The sequence below is a fragment of the Mizuhopecten yessoensis genome, unplaced genomic scaffold (assembly GCF_002113885.1).
Source record: "Mizuhopecten yessoensis strain PY_sf001 unplaced genomic scaffold, ASM211388v2 scaffold2553, whole genome shotgun sequence".
Lineage (NCBI taxonomy): Eukaryota > Metazoa > Mollusca > Bivalvia > Pectinida > Pectinidae > Mizuhopecten > Mizuhopecten yessoensis.
The window spans coordinates 486,787-508,182 of NW_018404603.1; the positions used below are offsets into that span (position 1 = coordinate 486,787).

The 21,396-nt window shown below is 36.6% G+C and overlaps 1 protein-coding gene across 2 annotated transcripts in view; it reads right to left on the bottom strand.

Moving 5' to 3' along the window:
* Positions 1-7,496: 7,496 nt before the first annotated feature.
* LOC110446116 (deleted in malignant brain tumors 1 protein-like) overlaps positions 7,497-21,396 on the bottom strand; it is a 94,324-nt gene continuing 80,424 nt past the window's right edge. For both annotated transcript variants that reach the window (XM_021491103.1, XM_021491104.1), the window contains exons 13-20: positions 20,353-20,537; positions 14,844-15,027; positions 13,213-13,421; positions 12,273-12,423; positions 11,783-11,958; positions 11,406-11,559; positions 9,878-10,056; positions 7,497-7,962 (exon numbers count right to left, since the gene is read on the bottom strand). In XM_021491103.1, the coding sequence (XP_021346778.1) occupies positions 7,880-7,962; positions 9,878-10,056; positions 11,406-11,559; positions 11,783-11,958; positions 12,273-12,423; positions 13,213-13,421; positions 14,844-15,027; positions 20,353-20,537 (1,321 nt within the window). In that variant the 3' untranslated portion in view covers positions 7,497-7,879. The remainder of the gene's footprint in view (positions 7,963-9,877; positions 10,057-11,405; positions 11,560-11,782; positions 11,959-12,272; positions 12,424-13,212; positions 13,422-14,843; positions 15,028-20,352; positions 20,538-21,396) is intronic.

Below are 21,396 nucleotides of genomic sequence, written 5' to 3' on the forward strand. Positions count from 1 at the left end.
TGATACTGTCCACTGTGTAACTTGCCATGGGATACAAATTTGTCTTCTAATTCATACATGCTAGTTCAGTGGTGCGCAAGACAAAAATGCTTGACTGATTTTCACATCTTTAATATACTTTATTCCATGTACAGTAAGGGCTCCCAATACCATTTTATAAGTGTATACCTTAGTGCATTAGATTTAACACTGAAGTGAACTGGAGTGTACATCACTGTTTTGTCTAGTGCAATTCCTTAATCAATATGTTTGTACTACAAAGTACACTACATGTAGATACCAAGTTCAGTTTGCTCCCGACTGTCTTTTCATATACCCCTTACCGAATTGCAATTTTTCTGACTCTACTTGCACAGCACCCGTCTCGCTTTCGCGATTCATTGTCATCATGTTGTTATGACCTCATGAATGTTACATTTTTTTATATTTACATTTTAAAGTGATTTGAATTTTCTTATGCAAGTCTAAATAAAAAGGAAAAAAACCCTGATATATTGGGACAATGCAGTAGAGAAAGCTATCCAGGCAGTCATCTTGGATTTTAAGAGTTGCAGTTTGGTATTGCTTATGCTCAAAAAGTTATCTAAAATATTTCTCGTATTTAGGTACCTCACTGCACATATTTGTTTGAAACTGATGGGAAAAACTAAGATAGCCACCTTGATTTTGAGTTTGTTATCGCTACTTTTGAAGAGTTTCAGAAATTTCAAATTAAATCTTTCTCAAATCACATATACATGTGTGGCATGTTTGTAGGATTAAGGTCGCCTTCTAGCTTCGAGCTAGAGATAATTTCCCTTTAGCTTCCGGTTTTGATCCATATCGAATAGACATCCAGGGAAAGAAATCGACGGTAATCTCTGGTAATTAGGACATCAGCCTTCTTTATTAGTTGTACGCATACTATTGATATATTTTGTGACATATTGAAAAATGTTAAAATGTGATATTAGTTCTCATTTTGCCATATTATGTTGGGTCATTCCGGGCCGGCAGTAACGGGGCCCGGGCGACCGAAATGACTGTTCACGGATCTACAGAAAATACTGTTCCTATTTGGTGAATGTTGGAGACAATACGCTGATAACAGCTAAAGATGCAATTACTGCAAATGAATGTAATTGGTGTGTTGGAACTGTATACGCTTGCGTTCCGAAAGGAAATGACTGTTTTGAAGTCACACTTGACGATAAGGCCTCGGGTCTATTGATATCGGACGGACTCGCAATAGGCGTCCGTGCGTGTCCGGCATCAGAGATAGCTAACCTCTGTTTGATGGTATCCTTTTTACATGTGCCGGCATATATTGACAATGAAGAGATTCTTTCGAAACTCGGACATCTGGGTGTTACGGTATTGTCGCCCGTGAAGCGTAGTTTTAATCCGAACACGACAGTGGCGGACGGGACACGTTTTGTAAAAGTTCGGTTACCCCGGAAATACGATCTATTCCCTACACGGTAAAGCTGGGCAATTCCTATTTTCGTTTGTACATGACAATTATAAAAAGATGTGCAATCTGCGTTACGCTTTGGATCATGTATTTAAGGACTGAACTGATTGTTCATGCTTTAAGTGTAATGGACAGGTCACTTTGCCAGGAATTGCACAACACCACCGTGTACGCGATACAATGAGAGTGAGGAGGAGGGGATAGGGTATGTTACACCTGTGACACATTTGAACCATTTATTTGCGTGTGTAAAAATAAAACTTACAATGCAAGTAGCAATGGTACCGGTGATGACGATATCGAGATTGATGGTGATGACGAAGATGAGGAGAAGGATGATAATGGTGATGACCGTGACCTGGAGGGGCCGGTGAATGGCACCAGTGTGGCGGGAGACGGGGTGAAATTGGCAGATGGTTTGTCCGTAGGGGAGGAGACCTCACTTTCGGTTATTTCTCCTGTTGAGCGAGGTACAAAGGACCCTGATAATGAAATAATAAACAGTAATGTGAGTCACGATGTATGTAATAATGAGGAGGAGGGATCTCAATGTACAGATATCCCCTCTCCCCCAAGTGATATAGATATGAGTGCTGACGAGAATGTGGCTTATACGCTGCACAGACAGAAAACGAAATGTAAATCGGCGCCTTCTCCAAGCATTCATCAGAAAGGGAGAAGGGATAAGGGAAAGACTTTCAAAAAAAAGATACAAAATAATAATGGCTTCTATTATTTATATTTGTCTACTTTTGCTAATGTTAAGTTTATATTCATTTAACTGTACTGGTCTGAAGGATGTAGATAACGTACTGAAAGTGTTTACAATGTTTGAAAAGAAATATGCTGATGTTGTATTTTGGTCTGATAACTTTTTTAGCGCAGATTAAGAGTAAATGGTACGGTAAGATAATTGTTTCCAATAGTTATAATGGTCGGCAGGGTGTTGCTGTTTTGCTCAGAAATGATATTAAGGACTATTTTGTTGATAGCAATTCAATTATAGATGGTAGGTTGCTAAGGGTAATAATGAAAATTGATGAAAAAAATATTAATATATTTAATATATATGCCCCGAATACTAATCGGGAAAGAATTATATTTCTAGATAGGTTAGTAAAAATGTTGCAAAAAGGTTATGATAACGTTATTATAGCTGGTGATTTAAATACAACCTTAAGTCAACTTGACATGTGTTGGCTAAAAAGGCATTTTGAGGATAACTGTGTATTGAAACTCAAAAGTATTATGAATGATTTTAGTTTAAACGATATATGGAGGAGCAGAAATCGTGATTGTTCTGTGTTTTTCAGAAAACAAGTTAGAAATGAAAGTGTGTCACAGATTAGAATACGCTATTTTCTGATAAAGAGACATCTATCGGCTACTGTACGTAAATGTCTAATACAATGATACGTCGTGTAGTGATCAAAGCATAGTAACTAATAAACTTGATTTAAGTCAGGTAGAGAGAGGTCCGGGTATATGGACTTTTGATTACCATTTTTTATATGAAACTGATTATATTGATAAGATTAAAAATATGATTTTAAATGCCAAACGTGAAGAATTGTATATAAATGAACCACTTATTTGGTAGGGTAATTTAAAGTTTAAAAATAGAAAAACATCTCCGACAATTGGGAAAAGGCTACAAAAATAAAAGAATGAACAGTATTTTACACTTCAGAACAACTTACGGAGATGTAATACTTGATACTATTCCAATGTTGGATGAAATATACATGTTTTATAGAAAGTCCTCGTGTGTTAAAGTTAATCATGAGAAAATTTATTTATCTCAAAAAGACTGTTTTTAGATTTACCTTTTAAAGAGGAATGGGTCCAAACTGCTTAAAAGGAAAGGGCCCATAATAAAAGACCTAAGCAAGATGGTTTGACGGTGAAATTTTACTATAAATGGTATGACGTTTTGAACGATGTTTTTCGTCGTCTTATTTCTAATTTTGAAAAGAACGGCGAGTTGTCGAAATCGATGACACTTGGTGTCGTAAGTCTTGTCTATAAAAACAAAGGCGACAAAAATTAGCTTAAGAACTGGAGACCTATAAGTCTCCTTAATGTTGATCATATAATTTTGGCCAGGATAATATTAAACAGACTGAAAAATGTTTTATCCATTATTATCTCCCTTTACCAATGTTGTGGAATTATGGGGCGGAATACAATCTAATTAAAATTCAGATCTTTCATTACACTACATAACGTAGTATAATGAGATATCTGATATTGATTAGATTGCCAGATCTCCATCACGTAGTGTAATGAGATATCTGATATTGATTAGATTGTCAGATCTCCATCACGTAGGGTAATGAGATATCTGATATTAATTAGATTGCCAGATCTCCATCACGTAGGGTAATGAGATATCTGTATTCGTGTATTCCTGTATTCGTGATGTCACTGATCTTGCAGAATATGATAAACTAGAAGGATATTTACTTAAAAATTGATCAAGAAAAAACTTTTGATCAAGTTAGTCATGACTATATGGTAAAGATTCTTCAGAAGTTTGGTTACGGGGATTATTTTATTAATTGCATTAAAACATTTTATAATGACATTCATAGCAGTGTTAAATGCAGCGGATTTTTAACTCGATATTTTTTTATATTAAATTCAGCAAGGCAGGGATGCCCTATATCCGCGATGTTGTGTGTTTTAACAGCGGAACCTCTTGGTCTTTCAATTTAAAAAAAAATGATATCAATAGAAGTCAGTTCCTATGTCAAATACAGAGGCTAAGGTATTCAAGCATGCTGATGACACAACACTGACTTCATTTAGTAAGACTAGCATAAATGAAGTTTTTTTCTGTTTTAAGAACATACGGAAAATTATCTGGAGCAGGAGTTAATGTTGAAAAACCTTAAGTGTTGTGTATTGGTACAGGTAAACTAACAGAAACTGAAGTGTTGTGTATTGGTACAGGTAAACTAACAGAAACAGAAGTGTTGTGTATTGGTACAGGTAAATTAACAAAACAGAAGCACAGGCGTGTCATATTAAACTTTAAAAAAAAAATAATACTTGTACTTGTTGTGGATTTAGGATCGGACATAAGAATGCGCGAGAATCTCAATTGGAAAGGTAAAATTATTTCTATATGTAAAATTTTGACCGCACGATCTCAAAGATATTTGACTATAATAGGTTCAAAAATTAAAGAAGATTTACAGTTTCCCGATATCGATTTGAAAATGAAAAACTTTAGAATTAAGTTCGCTTTTAGATTACTCAGAAATGATAATATGTTATGGAAGGACACAGGAAAATACTTTTCATCTTTGATAGCGAATACGAAACTGTGGTTGTCATGTTCGTGTTTTAATTTATAATGTTCACAATTACAAGGAATTCCATGTTTTTATTGAGACATTTTGTTAGCATGGGCGGATATATTTAAGTTTTTAGAATTTGGGGGAATAGTGTTAACGTATATTGTCAGCCTATATATCTTAATCCTCTTTTTCAAAGCAAGGCTAAACTCTCATGTAATAATATGTTCAAAGATTTAGTCTCGTTCAACCAGACGCTTGATCACTTGTAATTCAAGAGTCTGGTCAAACACAATGCATTAACATTATCATCACCAGAGGGCAGTATTTCTACGTTCGTGTCAACGCCTTTAACATTTCAATGAAAAATGAAATTAATGAAAAAAGTTGCCTATACATGCATTCCTGAAGTACCCGTGTATTCACTTTTATCGAGAACAATGTAAAAAAATGTGTCAAATCTCCAGAATAATGCCATATATTTCCATTGATTAAATCATATCTAAGCACAAAGCCAACAAGGCTGACTGAAGTTTGAAAAAAGCATGCAAAGCAAGTGAGATTTTACCTGTACACCATTCAAAACACCTTGAAGTTCTCACTCAGGTAATCTGGGTTGACTTGTATCAATAGCCTTGTTAGCTTCATGAATTATTGTAAAATATCGAATGAAAATACATGAAATCATTCTTTTTGAAGCATTTTCTTACATTTTTCTCGTTAATAGTGAAAACAGGTAATTGTTTAAGGAATTAAACTATTCAATGTAATTTTGGGCCACTCAAATTCTGACTTCAAAAGTTAGAAAGGGTGTGTCAACCTTTGACCAATGAAAAAATTTACCAGAATCTCGGTAGACCTCGTTATGATGTCACAAAACGAAAGCACTGTGTTTGACCAGACTCTCTATTCGGCGTAGCTTGCGCGGGTTGAACGAGACTAGTCAAAGATTATACTGACGAGGTGATCCCAAGTTTACTTCCGGTACACTCTATCATTGGAATTGTCTACGAGTATAATCTAGACATACCAAGAAAAGAAGTATCATCACAGTACATCCAAGTTTTTAAGAGTTTCCCTGAGAAAGTAATGAACACTGTTTTAAGTCACAGTTACGATCAAACGCGTGTGGTAGATCCCGTTGTAACACTACAAAGATCAGACGGAGTTCGCGTGTCACCACGTTCTACACGTGATATTTACAACGTACTGGTAGATGTTACTTTTGTCGCGCCGATAGCGGTCAGGTTTTGGGGAAATATGTTTCCATGTGAACGGGTGGGTCAAGTGTTTAGCATTGTAAATGTACCTAATTATCCTATTGAAGTCATTAAGTACAGTTTAAAATTGTGCAAAATGCTATTTTTAAGAAAGTAAACACTTACATGATTAATTTAACATTGAGTGTTGCAAGGTATTGTGTATATAAGCGGCGAAATCTTGTAATGTGTAAAGAAGGAAATGTCGATATTGTGAAGTTTTTTACATTCACCTTCAAACGGTTTTTAAAGTATATTTTCACATATTATACAACAAAGACAAAGATAGTGCATTATTTGCCAAATATTTCACTAAGAACGATGACGTTATTTTGTTGAGAGATGGTGATGTTCAAATTGATTTTATATTGTGTTAATTGGTCTAACAAATACGTCACGCGATAAATCTATACTTAAAACGCATGTACCATATGTGATTAGTTGTTATTGATTGAAAATATAGTTATATGCATTGTGACGAACCTCGGGGTACCAAACCCTGAGGCCCTATGGCTGGACCAATAAATGCTTGATACATTCTCAAGGAAAAAAGAAGCGTCCGACCAGGAACCTGGAGATCAAGGGTTCGATCACCGTTGGAAGCACACTTTTTACTTTCCTGTTACCAATGATGTCCGTGGTCCTCCCTGTGGTCACATGGAGTTAGAACCTGGTTGGTTGTGTTCCAGGGCGAACATCATTCAAAAGGGGGGAGAAGTGTGGCAGGTTATAATTATACATAGGATTAAGGTCGCCTTCTAGCTTCGAGTTAGAGGGAAATTCCCTTTAACTCAGTGGTAGAGCGTCCTGCTAGAAACCTGGAGATCGAGGGTTCGATCCCCGATGGATGCACACTATTATCTTTCCTGTTACAACTGTATAGGTTATCCTTGATCTATAGTTGTGTATTTCATTTCGAGACTGATTGAAAAAATTGAGATGGCCACCAGGCAGCTATCTTGTATTTTCAGAGTTCAAAGTTGTCATTGCTAATTCTCAAGACGTAAACAATGACACCACGTCATACCTAATTGTATAAAATTGGTCATCGAAATTTAAAAGATATGTGCATTTACTGTTGACAAGACTGTCGAATGAAGAGATCTTCCTATACTAGGCGCCAAGATCCTTTTGGGATCACTATGCCAAGTTCTTACAAAAGTCTTGGATATACAAATGTATCATCAACTTGTACGATTCAAGCATAGAGTTTATCCTCTGAAAGTAAACAAATATGTTACAGTAAATACCTATAATGTTCTAGGGAAAAGGTGGATGTGTTTGGAACAAAATCAGATTGAAATTATCATAAACAGATGAAGTGAATTGATGTAACAAAAACTTTGGCACCGTTTTTAGTAGAGAAAAAATATTTCAACGACCAGGTCTGAAACCTATATTTAAACATGTAGAACACTTGGCCATACGATCGATTGTATGTTTCCAGACCCCACGGCGAGGACGTGGTTCTACTTGGGGCCCAAATTTGGAATAGGAATACATATCTTTACTGTGGTTGAGTTGTCATACAGATTTTATCAATTATTCTGATTGATGTCTGGATAATAAAGCTGACAAATTTAATACAAACCATGAACATGCAGCAGCTATTTCCTCATGTAAACGAATATTCATTAACGCACATGCTGTATTTACTATTTTTATTAATTTATATATAGTCATTTAAGATGTATCATTGTTTGTATCATTCCGTATGACAACTCAAGCAAAGCAGGATACATATTTGGCATTAAAGGTCTAATATATGGTTTTGATGTCACGCCTGAAGTAAAATTTCTTCTATAAACCCAAAAGAAAAAATGCTTTGTAGGCATACATAAAACATCTACAAAGAGTATTTATTTTTACATTAGCGAGAGGATCCTACAAAGATTATTTATAAGGACAATTGTGACAGAGTTCAGTACAGAACAGGTTTTAACAGCAGCTGGAATGTAAGCAAAACATGTGTATCAATGTAAAATAAATGCAAAACATAATGCAATCACTTATCGGTAAGCCATTACAATAGCACTGAGATCGATATATCGGAGATATATATTCTTTGAGATGCTCCTTATCCTTATGAATATCATATTACAGATTAAAAAAATGATCGGTTACTGAACTGCAATAAAAGCATGATTAGATATAAATGAAATAGTCCAAAGCATTAAATTCCCTAATACAATTTATTATAGTACACATTATCTATATATCACACCTGTCTTTTGTAGGTATTTATTCTATAAAAATTATATGTTACTAAATTTGGAATGAAAACATTATTATATATAAATGAAATATTTACAAATTATTAAATTTTCAAAAAAACAATATACTATAAAGCACATTACAACTTAAGAAAATATTTGACTGACATCACATAACGATACAGACGTTACAAGACGAACATTTCAGATACACTCTCTCTCAAAACAGACGTAGACGACTTTATACTTTTTACGTCACATGACAAAAGAATTAACAATGAGGTCTGGCACGTTTAATTGTACCGACTAAGTTCTGCCTTGCATTGGATATGATTCACGTGTTTGATGTTTATGTATGTGATGTTCGTTTGACATTTGTACAATGTTCATGTGTACGATGTGTGACATATCATGGTGTGGCACCAATTGTGATTGTATGAGTAGTTGAACATCTGCAAAATGAAAGGTATTAACAGACATATTTCTTTTCATCATGACTACATAATAGTAAATATTGAAAACTATTAGTTTTCATACAAAATGAATTTGTGAAAGTTAAAAATAATTATTATTGCATTTCATCATGAATATATAATAGTATATTTTGAAAAACATCAACTTTAGATAAAAAATGTATTCAAAAGTATAAAACATCATTATTTAGAATTAAATCATGAATATATTTTAGTAAATCGTTATTTACTTATGCTTACTTCTTAATTATATACTGTATGAAACAGTTTTTGAAGAAAAAACAGAACTTCAAATACTTTAGATACAGTGTATCAAATTGTATAATAAATCAAGCTGCTAATATTGGTGGATCCCCAAGTGGCAATAAACAGCAATCCTTAGTATCCCCTTTCATGGATCCACTACATTAGTCGCCCTTTCGTTCGAATTTTGCTTTTCCGAACTTTCAGTTTTTGCTTTCTCGTAATTTATCAATGGAGATTCGGGCTGGCAAAGTAAAGAGAAAGCAAACTTCTGAACGCACAAAACAATATCCATGATTTTGATTTATTGCGTTTAGAGTTATTTTAGCAGTAAGTGTATATACAGTACATATCTTCGAGCTCGTTACTAATGCCTGTATGCTTGAAATGTAATTTTTGCGTGTCAACTTTTTATACTGACGACGGAACCCATTCATGTTCGGGAGGGGNCTTCAGAATCGCCCCCCCTTCAGAATCGCCCCTCCCCCCTGCAGAATCGGGGGCTGTTTCTACTTTGTCTTCTATTCAAGGGACATTAAATAAATGCATGTTTACATTGACAGGCGACTAATGTGGGCGCAAGCTTTATTGCATAACTTGAGGACTTCTTCGTTTCCTATTGTTCCTGTCCTCTTTCGTTGTATGTCTAGTTTCTCTTCCCGGTGATGTCTCCCTATTGGCACCCGTCCTTATACGACCGTGGTTGTTGCGAGGATGTTAACCCCAATTAAAACAGTTCTACCTTTAACACGTTGGTCTGATCAAAATGATATAACTAACCATAGCAACTCTTACCTTTCACATGTACAGGGATAAAAAATGAGACTTCGGTTCGTCTTGGTAAGGGTGAAAATCCTACCATCAACTTGGGCGAACGCGTGGTGTTGACAGGTTACGAAAGGAAAAAGTTATCAGAAATTGAATTAAAAATTACCTAGAGCTCCCAAGCAGGAAACACCTGCTCTGCCATCCATGTAACAGTATCTTAGGACGTCGCTAAATCTACAGTTGTAAAGACTTGTCTCTGATCCAACACAGTTGACATGTATCTTCACTTTCATGTCTTCTCTCGGAACCTTATAGTAAGATCCATAAGATTGTGCAGTTCCGTTTCTGGAAAGCAGTAAACTTGCATTTTAAAGATATAAAACACTTGATGAACAAATGCTTGACTGTTAAAGATTGATTACAAGCATGGCTGATCTTGGTTTTGTAGCATATAAGCGTTCGTAATATAGGTACAGTATTACCTGTCTAAACCAGATGTCACCAGGACCAAACTATTTGTCCGGTTTACACAGGTATCCGATTTATGCAGGATCGGCATGTCATTTTTTGAAAATGCATAAATGTCGTGTTTTGCATACGATCTGTATACATATATGTCAACATAAACAACAGAGAAATGAATTAATTGCAACGTTTAATTATTATCAAAATATACAGTATATAATACAAATGATTGGCGACCCAACATTTGATAGCGCTAATTTGTTTAGAATGTGTTTGCTTTAGATTGTAGCTGGCCGAGGGAAATTTCAGGACCGGAATGAACAATTTGTTTTTAGTTATAGATGGATTTCTTTGCCAACTTTTGTGAAACACCGTCGGTTTTCGGAATGAACAGGGTCCGGTTTATACAGAGTTTAATTACTTATATGATTATATAGGGACCACAGCCGTTTAAGACAGGGATCCGGATTTGACAGGGACTATTTTAGACAGGTTATACTGTAGTGTCCAAACGCAGCCATGCAGATCTAATTCCGGCCTAAGAGTGTTATCACACAAATATACGCAAAGTATTCCACCTGGTCACATTACACTAACACCCAGTTGTAATAACAACTAATGCCGAACGTTAATCAGGGCAAAGCAATAATCGTTGCATTTTTAAGAAATAAGGTATGTGTTCCGGCCTGGCCACAACTTGGGGTATTGCCAACGAGGCATTAGAAACAAAACGGTTGTTAGAAATAAGAAAGAAAATATAACGATCCCAAATGTCCTTAAAACTGTTTATAGAAGGTTAAACATAATCAAATCAAGAAGTAATGATCTCTTCCGTCTTGATTAACCTCTGCAACGTATCAATTATCCCCATTTGCCGTAACATGAATGCATACCTTACTTGGAGGCACGTCCTTAAATGACCTTAATCAGACGTTAAATCCTATAAAACCAAAACCAAACCAGCATTGAGCATGCTAGTGAAGGATTGATGACAATGTATCTCTTTGTGTAGATGTCGTTTTAAGTACTGTTTGGCCCATAGTGTCAAACATTGTCGATTGGATGGACCGTTAAAACATCATGGGAATCTAGGTTTTTAAAATAAATCAGATGCAACAACTGGCCTGTATTGGTGATGTTTTTCTTTTGGGGGGTTCGTTTCGGTTTAAGTTGTATTCACCGTTAAAGAATATCATCATACATATGCTACTAATGTATGTGCTCTATACCCGTATCCAAGCATTCGACAGACGATTCCAGCTTCGATATCATCCCAGTTATTCCCACACACTATAGACCACTGTCCACCGTACATAATCTCTACAGAGCCGGAGGTGTTGGACACATCATTCATGAGGCGGACCCCTTGTTGCTCGTCACTAGCTAAAATCATGATGGAGGAAAAATTAGTCAATATCTACTAAAGTTCAAAATTGTTGTGTCCTTAGCACTGAAGTTGGCATTAATTAAGTACTGCTTCGTCAGTGTTACAGTTTTCTATTCGTTACCCGATATATGTTTGATACGAATTATGTTAACGAAAAACTACATGTTGTAAATCGATTTGATCATTTCATCAATGTTTTTCATTGAATAAGAAACTCACCCTGCCAATCATTATAACAGAGGGCAGTCGCTATACCCAAACGTGATGATATCTGTCCCCATCCACCGAACGGACAGTCTGCGATATTTGTCTCTGTACCATTACACTGTAGCCAATCCATCCATGTTGGTAGTTTAGTGAACAAAAACGATGAATCCCCATAGGCAACTCCATTGCTGAAAAAAAACAGCAAACAATTGGTTGTTTGTATGAATGTACATCTATGTAAAATCTAATTAAAACATCTTTCCCTTTACGGTTATCTATATCTTTATTACTTCTTTCATACTTCGAAACATGTGTGTGTAATTGATTGATTACCTCAGATCCCTTATGGTATTGTAAGTGGTCCCCTAAAGATAGCTCATGAAATATAACTTTCCCCAAACCTGACCCTAGCTGTTAATAAGACGTTCAACCCTATAAAATAAAACCAATTCACACATGCAGACGCATATACATAATAAATACAATCTTAACTTTAATATACCTGTATCCAAGCATTCTACATACGACCTCAGCCTCAATGTTGTAAAAGCCGTCCCAACATACACTTCCCCAAATGCTGCTGTAATGAACTTCAACATGTCCCGCTCCATCAGATGGGCCATCCACTAAACGAACGTTTACCTCGGTGTCATCTGAATGTGAATCATATTGTATCTATTACACATTTTTACAATTTTCGTTATTATCTTGACTTAACACGGAAACTTGATCTCGCATGTATAACATTTATCGGATGTATATCGAAACTAATCAATTTTACAGAACTTCAGAGAAATCCTAAAAGGATAAAAAAAAAGGATCTTTATCAGATCTACAACCGATGATCTTTTAACTTCTGATTGTTATCCAGTCAAATGTTGGAGTCATAAATGGTAATCTCGTGCATTAACTTAAACCTCGTAAAATATATGTTATTTACCAATATGAAAAATATTATTGTTTAAAAGTGGAATATTTATGCAAATTGCTACACATTTGTAATTCATGCATAATAATATTTCAACACTCTCTTTCTTTGCTACATCTTTTTTTCGTCATCGCTGTTTCCGAAAATGGGAATTGCAATTAGATTTGCCCCCAGGCCAGGGCAGATCAAAGTCCCTGAAATGGAATATGTTATTTCCTCCGAAAAGGTTCAGCATTCAGGATAATCTTGTTGAGGACTCGCTACAAAGTCGGAATCATATCCGCGCTATCGCAAGGTGGCAATACATCAACAGACCCTGCCTCCAGCACACACGCACACAGCAGGCTTTAATTACACACGTTGAGGCATGACATTAACTGACCTTAGCTCTTGATAGGACGTTAAGGAAAATAAACCAAACTAAATACCGGACATGTAGTTAATATAATTATATATTGTAATTTAAAGGAATTCAGCAAAACATGTTTAATCTATATCAATCTGTGTTAATTACCTTCATCGTAGCAGAAAACATAAGCAGACGAATAATAAGATTTACAGTTCCCAACGCCCCATCCGTCGAACGGGCAATCTGCAAGGCTGGTCTCCATACCATAACACTGTACGCTATACATCCATATTAGATCTGGGTCCGTCTCATTGCCAAACCATTCATACCAAGCCGAATCCAATGCATAACGTCGACTAGTTACTGTTCCGTTGCTGTCAATAAATTTACTCTTGTTAGTTAGTAAGCCTATTGCTAGCCTGACAACAATATGATGGGACTATTACAAAAATTAAGACACTAACAAAACTTTAAAAGGTAGAATGTTAACAAATGTATACATAAGTTATTAGCGAAATGATGAAATATTCTTAACAATATCAATACAATTAAAAATGGTATTGTATACACCAATTTCACGCAGATGTACAAAATTCGAATGACGAATTAGTTATATGATATAATGTTTTCATATCAGGCACATCATAATATTTGTCTCGAATCTCCCTTAAATCGGTACATTTGATCAATATGAGGGGCAGTCATATGTTCGTCGTATGATTGAATCATGTACAGTTTATGGTGTGTATGCAATACATAGTAAGCCAGGCATTTATGAATAAATTTGCAATAGATGCAGGTATATGAACGTTAGTTTCATATTCTTTGTGATACCTGTCTGAATGACACTTGATCATACTGCAAATAGACGAAATATGCTGGAATCAATACCCATCATAGATGGAAAGGTCTTAATGTGCCTTATTAAAATTGCAAATTTCACTACCCCCGGGTCACCCATTCCCCTCTGGGGAGGGGGATAAACATTTCTTTAGTTTTGATAGAGAAATAACACTTTTGAGTATATTTTGTTTATTTTTATAGGATTTAATTCAAACTTCGTTGGAATTATCGTCATATATTTGTAGTTAGATGGTATAAGATTTAAACCTCAAACGTTCAACAGTCTTTTTTCCAGACCCAGATTTGCTGAGATCGAAGGATTTTTAATGATGTAAGGTCCTATGGTGCTTTATCAGAACTGTGAATTTTGTTACCCCAAGATCACCTATCCCCCTGGCGGAACCGTCGAACAATCAGCGTCCAGTATGCAAATCAACCATGCACAGATTTTGTGCAACTTCAGACTTTGTCGTGGTCTTTGGGTTTTCTACTACATGGTTACAAACTACCCTCACCGTAGAGTATTTCAGCATGCTATCTAACGGAAACCAAAATTAGGACAGACGGACGAACGATTCCCTCACTAAAATAGTCCTCGTTTAAAATATTGACGGGTATATAAAATCAAACAAAAAATGTCCCTTCATTTCCGTACGTTTTGCACTTGACGATCTCCTTGGCATGTGTGAATATTGTATCTTTGTAAAGTTACCTCCGTGTCATTTCATTTGATATAAGTATATGTTTTTCATTAAGACTATATATATAGATAGGCTAAGATAAGTATTACATTATTTTAGTGTCACATACGCAGTATACAGATAATGTACTACACCAGAAAACAATACCTAATGCCCCGCCTATATAAAACAGTAACGAGAAACTTTACTCAAAACATGTACATTTTTATACCGTAAATTACATAGTAATATATGATAAAAGGTAATACGTACCTAAACCCAAGCATTCTGCAGGCAACGTTGGCATCATTATAATTCCAAAGGTAGTCGCATACTCCGCCCCACTGTCCGTCATGGTACACTCCAACCCGGCCACTGTTGTTGTACAGACCGTTTTCTAGGCGGATCGCAAACGGCGAATCTGTCGTCGTAGTTATATCAGTCGGAATGGGCGTAGCTGGTGACATAAATGTGATCAAAATAATACACCATTTCAAAACCAACACTTAACGTTTCGTCTGCGTCAATAATCATATTAGTCCCGGCCCTGAAAAATTCGTCACATGTTTGTTTCAGGTTTTAAATCATAACAAATGCAGTAGTCAGCAGTATGATAGAGCCAGTTAAACAGTCCAAGCTCACTGTAAATTTAAGCTGAAATTCGAGCAGAGAGCTGCATGTAACTTCTAATGTTATGATTTTTATAGCGATATTTCTTTAAAATATCGCGTCGAAGGCAACCGTTCCCCTCATACTGACATCGGAACCCGTGGGGGTTTGGGGGAGTGGGCGAATCAGTTTTCACCTTGGAATCAGATTTAACCCATCACGTGATTTCAACAGACAGGATACACAGACTTCACAGGATTGACTCGTGGTTAGCTCATGACAACAGCGTGTTACACTTGTTCACCGCGGTTGTACATTGTTTCAGTTGATGTGTTGATGAATTGCAGTTGAGGGATGTGTATCTGATAAGCAGTACTATTGCTATTTGGAAGAATTTAATTGGATTTTCTAACACTGTTGTCAATTGGATTTCTGAGGGAATATGTACACCATTTATTCATGAACCAGAATCTTTCCGCATGGACAACCATGTACCGACAAACGTACAAAACAACAATTCATTACAAAAAAAATACAGAAGTTGTGTCACTAAAGTAGATTATGTTCCTAAGTGTGCGTCTTTACGTTTAAGTTCCGAAATCACGTATCAGAAAAGTACGTGCATATATACGCAGATCATTATCAAACCCCGACGTTAAGGCTAGAACGTTTGCTCGTATCATCGGTCAATGTGTTGCAACAACAAAGACCGTTCTGCCGGGTAAATTTAAACTTCGGGCCGCGTATGGATGGTTTGGTTTGGTTGAGTATTGTTTAACGCCCTATTTAACAGCTATGGTCATCCAAGGACTGCCGCTCCTGTGTGCAAGATGCATGCGTGTAGTGTATGCTTTTGGTAGGCTGCGATAAGTTCGTGTTTTCTTCTTGTGAAAGCGCGGAACTGATGCCGACTATATAGTGCTACCTCACTGAAAAAAACTGCTGTAGACACCCAGCAAGACACCCCACCCGGTCACATTATACCGACAACGGGCGAACCAGTCGTCCCACTCCTAAATTGCTGAGCGTTAAGCAGGAGTAGAAACTACCATTTTTACAGACTATGGTATGTCTCGACATACCGAATTTATCTTGCGCATTTAAAAACGATTTGGCAAAATAAATGGTCTGAGGAATTAAAAGGTTATTTGCAATTCAACCTTATGTGGGTTCATGTGCAACAAGTAGAGCAGACCGCAGAGAGGAGATTGTCCTCTCGCGACTGCGCATAGGCCATCCCTACATTACTCATGGCTATATTTCGAGAAAGACCTGCCGTATTGTCATGCATGCGATCAACCATTTACAGTCAAACACTTCACGGTTGAATGCGCTGATTTCAAACAAATACGTGACAAATGTTATGCTGTACCGTCTATGAAAAGACTACTCGGTACAGTTTTTTGTGCAATTAATATTTGACTGTTTACACTCCATTGATCTTTACAATAAAATATGATATATTGTGCAGCCAATTTGTTCGATATTAGTTCATTATTCCTTTTTTGGTTTTGGTTTGATGTGTTAATTTTCGTGATTCTCTCTTGTTACATTGTTGTTGGCCCTAAATGACTCGCATAGTCGATAGACTGTTTAACAATACAAAACAAAACAAAAAATAACAAAAAACAACATCTTGCGTCTTCCACGCTGTCTCTTTATAATTTGTACATCAACAGGCTTCACAAGCACTGTTTGGACACTAATGAAGACTTTCCATCATTAGTTCTAGCGTTGTAGTCAATTTTATCAGGGAGATTGCTGTTACTTCGAACAGACCACGGTCAAAGCTGAACTGTACTATCGCAGCTGTAAACACAATGTACGACGCCTATAATTGTCGGGTCCATGACGTTCATCTTTGATTCACAATGTGGTACATGCTCTTGTGCGCGCTCATACAAAATTACCAATGCAAAAATTATAGAACTTCCTCTGGAAAACAAATTTGTGATTGTCTAAATCTCGGACGGACGATAACGAGTGGACTATAAAGGAGTTCCGTTAATAGACCATTACTCTTGTCATCCTCGCTGTAATGTTGAAACCATTTGATATCGCTCATCAGACTCAAACCATGGATGCTAACACAGGACACTCGAATAGTATTGCATTCACTACAAACCCTTTAGAATTAGTATCGGATGGTTCCTTAAAAATCCGGGTTATTTTCGGGATAAAAAAGACACCAATCGGGATTAATTCGATGTACAGATACAAACACACTCATGTAAGAAGCTTGACCCAGTTCACACATTAAGCGTATACGCGGAGAGAACAGAAAGTATTCGTGACACACATAGCTCGCCGATTTTCCTGAGTTTAAAACAGCCATACAGGTCAATAGACTAGACCACGGTGGCGGCCATCTTAAATGAGGCTATTTCAAGGGCCGGTTTAGACAAGCAATGCTACTCCGAAAAATAGTTCTTACCTACTGCTGCTTCCGTGGTGATCGCGCACAACTGTTTTCCTAATATAATCAGAAAAATCGGTAAACGGAAAACCGATTCCGTGTTCTTCGAACATTATGTTCAATCGAAAGAAACAAAAGTATTTACAAATAATAGTTACAGTTGCGGACAAAAACACTAATCAGCGAGAACAATTCTGTTTTACTATAACATTATCTTCGATTGTTTAGCTTACCTTGCCCTCAGGGCCAAGTAAGCTTATGCCGTGGTGCAACGGTCTGCGTCCATCGACCGTCGTCCGTAAACCTTTTCCTTTCAAAACGCTACTCGTCCTTAACGGCTCAACGAAATTTGGCCAAATTTAGTCTGGAGCATCATTGGCCAAATGGTTATCAATATTGTATAAACAGGGACAGGGGGAGGGGCCAAATAGGGGGCGGGGATAGGTAAATATTCAAAAACCTTCAACCAATAGAAAGTTTTTTACCAAATTTATTCAAAGGCATCTTTGGACAAAGGCGCTTCAAGTTTGTATAAACGGAAGGCAAAGCCATCCCCCCTCCCCCTCTGGGGCAAAGGGGTTGGACCCGTTAGTGGAAATAAAGGAAACAATTAAAGATCCTTCTCAGTTTGTACAGATAAAGGTATTTTAACCAAACTTGTTCTAGATTATCTTGGGGCAAAGATAATTTAATCTTGTATTAAAGGAGGATTTACTTGTACTCTGTAATAAACCTGTATGGTACTCGGCAGGTTTTTAATTGAAAATAAAATACCAGGTGAGCTATTAAGGCCCCTGGGCCTCTTGTTTTGTTTGTCGTTCATTGTACTCGCGTTATAATTAATTGTTTTGCAAATGATTTTAAGGTTTATCAAACGATTTGTTAATTCAAATATTATTGCAATGTTTAATCTCTCTCGTTATCAGGCATTCATTTATAAATAAAACAATTCGTGAATTTATTTATGTTGAAATGTAGTGTTATTCCCTTATGACGTAGGTTTATACAAAGCGTAGTCAGGGGATTTAACTACGAGTTACTACGTATGCACCAGGTGGGGCTAAGGCACCTCGGCATCACTTCTTTTCTTGACGGGTTATTCAACGTTCATGAATATTAGTTTGTTTATGAATGCAATGGATGTTTATACTGAGTACTACGTTGGTGAGCTCAGGCAGAGAACATAGACATTCCCTCCTAAAAAAGTATTTCAATTTATCTTTACTGTAATGCAGTTATTCCCTTATAACGCATGTTTATAGAAATTTTGTATCGACTTTCTCCTCCCGACGATGTCCCCCTAGGCAACCGTCTTTTTATGACCCTGGACGTTAAACCCAATCAAGCAACACACACAAATGCATTGTATACTGACAACATCGGTTTGCTTTTATTTTGTTTAACGTCCTATTACCAGCTAAGGTTATTTAAGGGCGTGCTTCTATGTGTGTTGTGCATGTGTGTTTGTGTGTTGGAGGCAGGGTGTGTTGGTGTATTTGCATCCTGGCAACAACTGGTTCACCTGTTGTTAGTATAATGTGATCGGTCGTAATGCTGTGTTTGGTGCCTTCGACATGGCATTTCAGTGATAAAGCACTATAAAGTCGTCATCAGATCCGCGCTATCACAAGGATTCGTGTACACTAATATACTCTGTCTCCGGCATACATACACATGCATACTTGCACGCTTACACAACACACACTGAGGCACGTCCTTAAATCTAAATGACCCTAGTTGTTAATAGGACGTTAAACATAATAAATCCAAACCAATGCTACAGTGCTAACATCATGGTGGTTAAAGGGAGGTTTCTGTATTTACGAAAAACCTTTAAATCTCTTATCGAACCAATATATGTCTCTATACTATCTATAACGTTTGTTATATCCCAAAAGGTAGACGCCGCAATAGCCACTTTTATATTCAAATTGACATTTGTCTTACCTTTTCGTTTGTTTGATGTTCATTTTACAATTATATCTGATTTTATGGAACATTTATAAGCAGTAATGCATTCTTCAGTGCGTATACAACAAATTACAAACTGTAAATCCTTAAATCGGAGCTAATTATCCATGCTATAGAATAAACCGCCGAGACGAGGTTGTCCCTGCCCTTTTTCCTGATGGCTCATTCATAAATTTCCCAAAGTTATCAATTGAAAAGCGAAGACCAGTCTCAATATATAACATGTAACGAACCATTTACAGTAAAACACTTGTTATTAGATTGCATTGATGTTCAGCCAACAAGAGCAATTTTTATAAGATAACAGATCTCAAACATCTTTTCCAAACAGTCAATATCTCTACAATTCTAACCTACCTTAAACACGTTGGTCTGTTTCAAAATGATATGACTAACCATAGCCACTCTTACTTTTCAAGTTTACAGGGATACATTTTTAGGACTTAGATTTATCTTTGACAGGGTGAAAACCCTACTATCAACTAGGGCGAACGCGTGGTGTTGTTAGTAAATGAAAGGAAAAGGTGATAAGAAATTTGGCGAAAAAAAACCAAAACGCTTCAATAGATCCGGATTTAGTTCAGCGCATTAGAAGGCAAATAGGAGAATTCCAATGTTATTGGGAGGGGAACGTCATGCTGTCGTGTCCTGATTACGAAATTCAGTAAGATGGCAAATGGCTTTATCACCGTGTTCATATAATAGATAATTACAATGTTATATACCGATATTTCCGTCAACAACAAAAATATGAGTTACAATACATCTAAACACATTTTAATTTACCTAGAGTTCTCGAGCAGGAAACACCTGCTCTGCCATCCGCGTAACTATTGCAGTATTGCTGGACGTCGGATAATGTACAGCTGTAAATACTTGACTCTGATCCCATACAGTTGACATGTATCTTCGATTTAATGTCTGCTCTGGAACCCCTCTGGTAAGATGTATAAGATTTTGCAGTTCCGTTTCTGAAAAGAGTTAAACTTGCATTTTAAATATATAAAACACTCGATGATTACATGCGTGATGCATGATTGTGTAGCATATAAGGTAATATAGGTATTATCTATACGCAGGTTTGCACGAGAGGATAGATGCTGTATTTTGGTAAACGTCCTTACACACAGCTCAGATCTTACGACATGCCTCCATGTCTGTAATGTATGCGTATGTGTGTGTATGTGTGCTAGAGGCATGAGGTGTTGATGTTTTACTTCCTTGCTATAGAGCAATATCAATTGCGCTGATCTGATGCCGACTTTAGAGTGTTACCTCACTAGTACACCTTGTCGCAGGCACACAGCAGAGTATTCCAACCGGTCACACTACACTGACAACCAGATTTAATTACAATTAAAGCCAAGTGTTACGCAGGTAAAAGCAATTTGAATTGTATTTTAAGTTATTATGTATAAGTTTCGGCCTGGGGTCCGAAACAATTGTCTTCCTCACTTGGGCGAGCGTTCAACAATAAAGCAAACGAGGGGTATTAGTAAGGAAGGCCCTGGACAAAACGGTTATAAATAATTAGAATGCAATAATCCCAAATGTCCTTCAAAACTGTTATTGGGCGTTACACATAATCAAACCATGTCGTAATGATCTCTTCTGCCTTGATTGACCGTAATAACCCCCAGCAGCCATAACATGCGCGCATACATATACACATTAAGTTAGTTATATAGGACCTCATCTGTTGATAGGGCATTAAACCCGTTCATACCAAAATAAAACCAAATACAAAAAGTAGTTTGAATTGTTTATCAAAAGTTACGACAAGGTCCATTGACGGTTGACACGACTCAATATAGCTGGGAAATGAAGAGA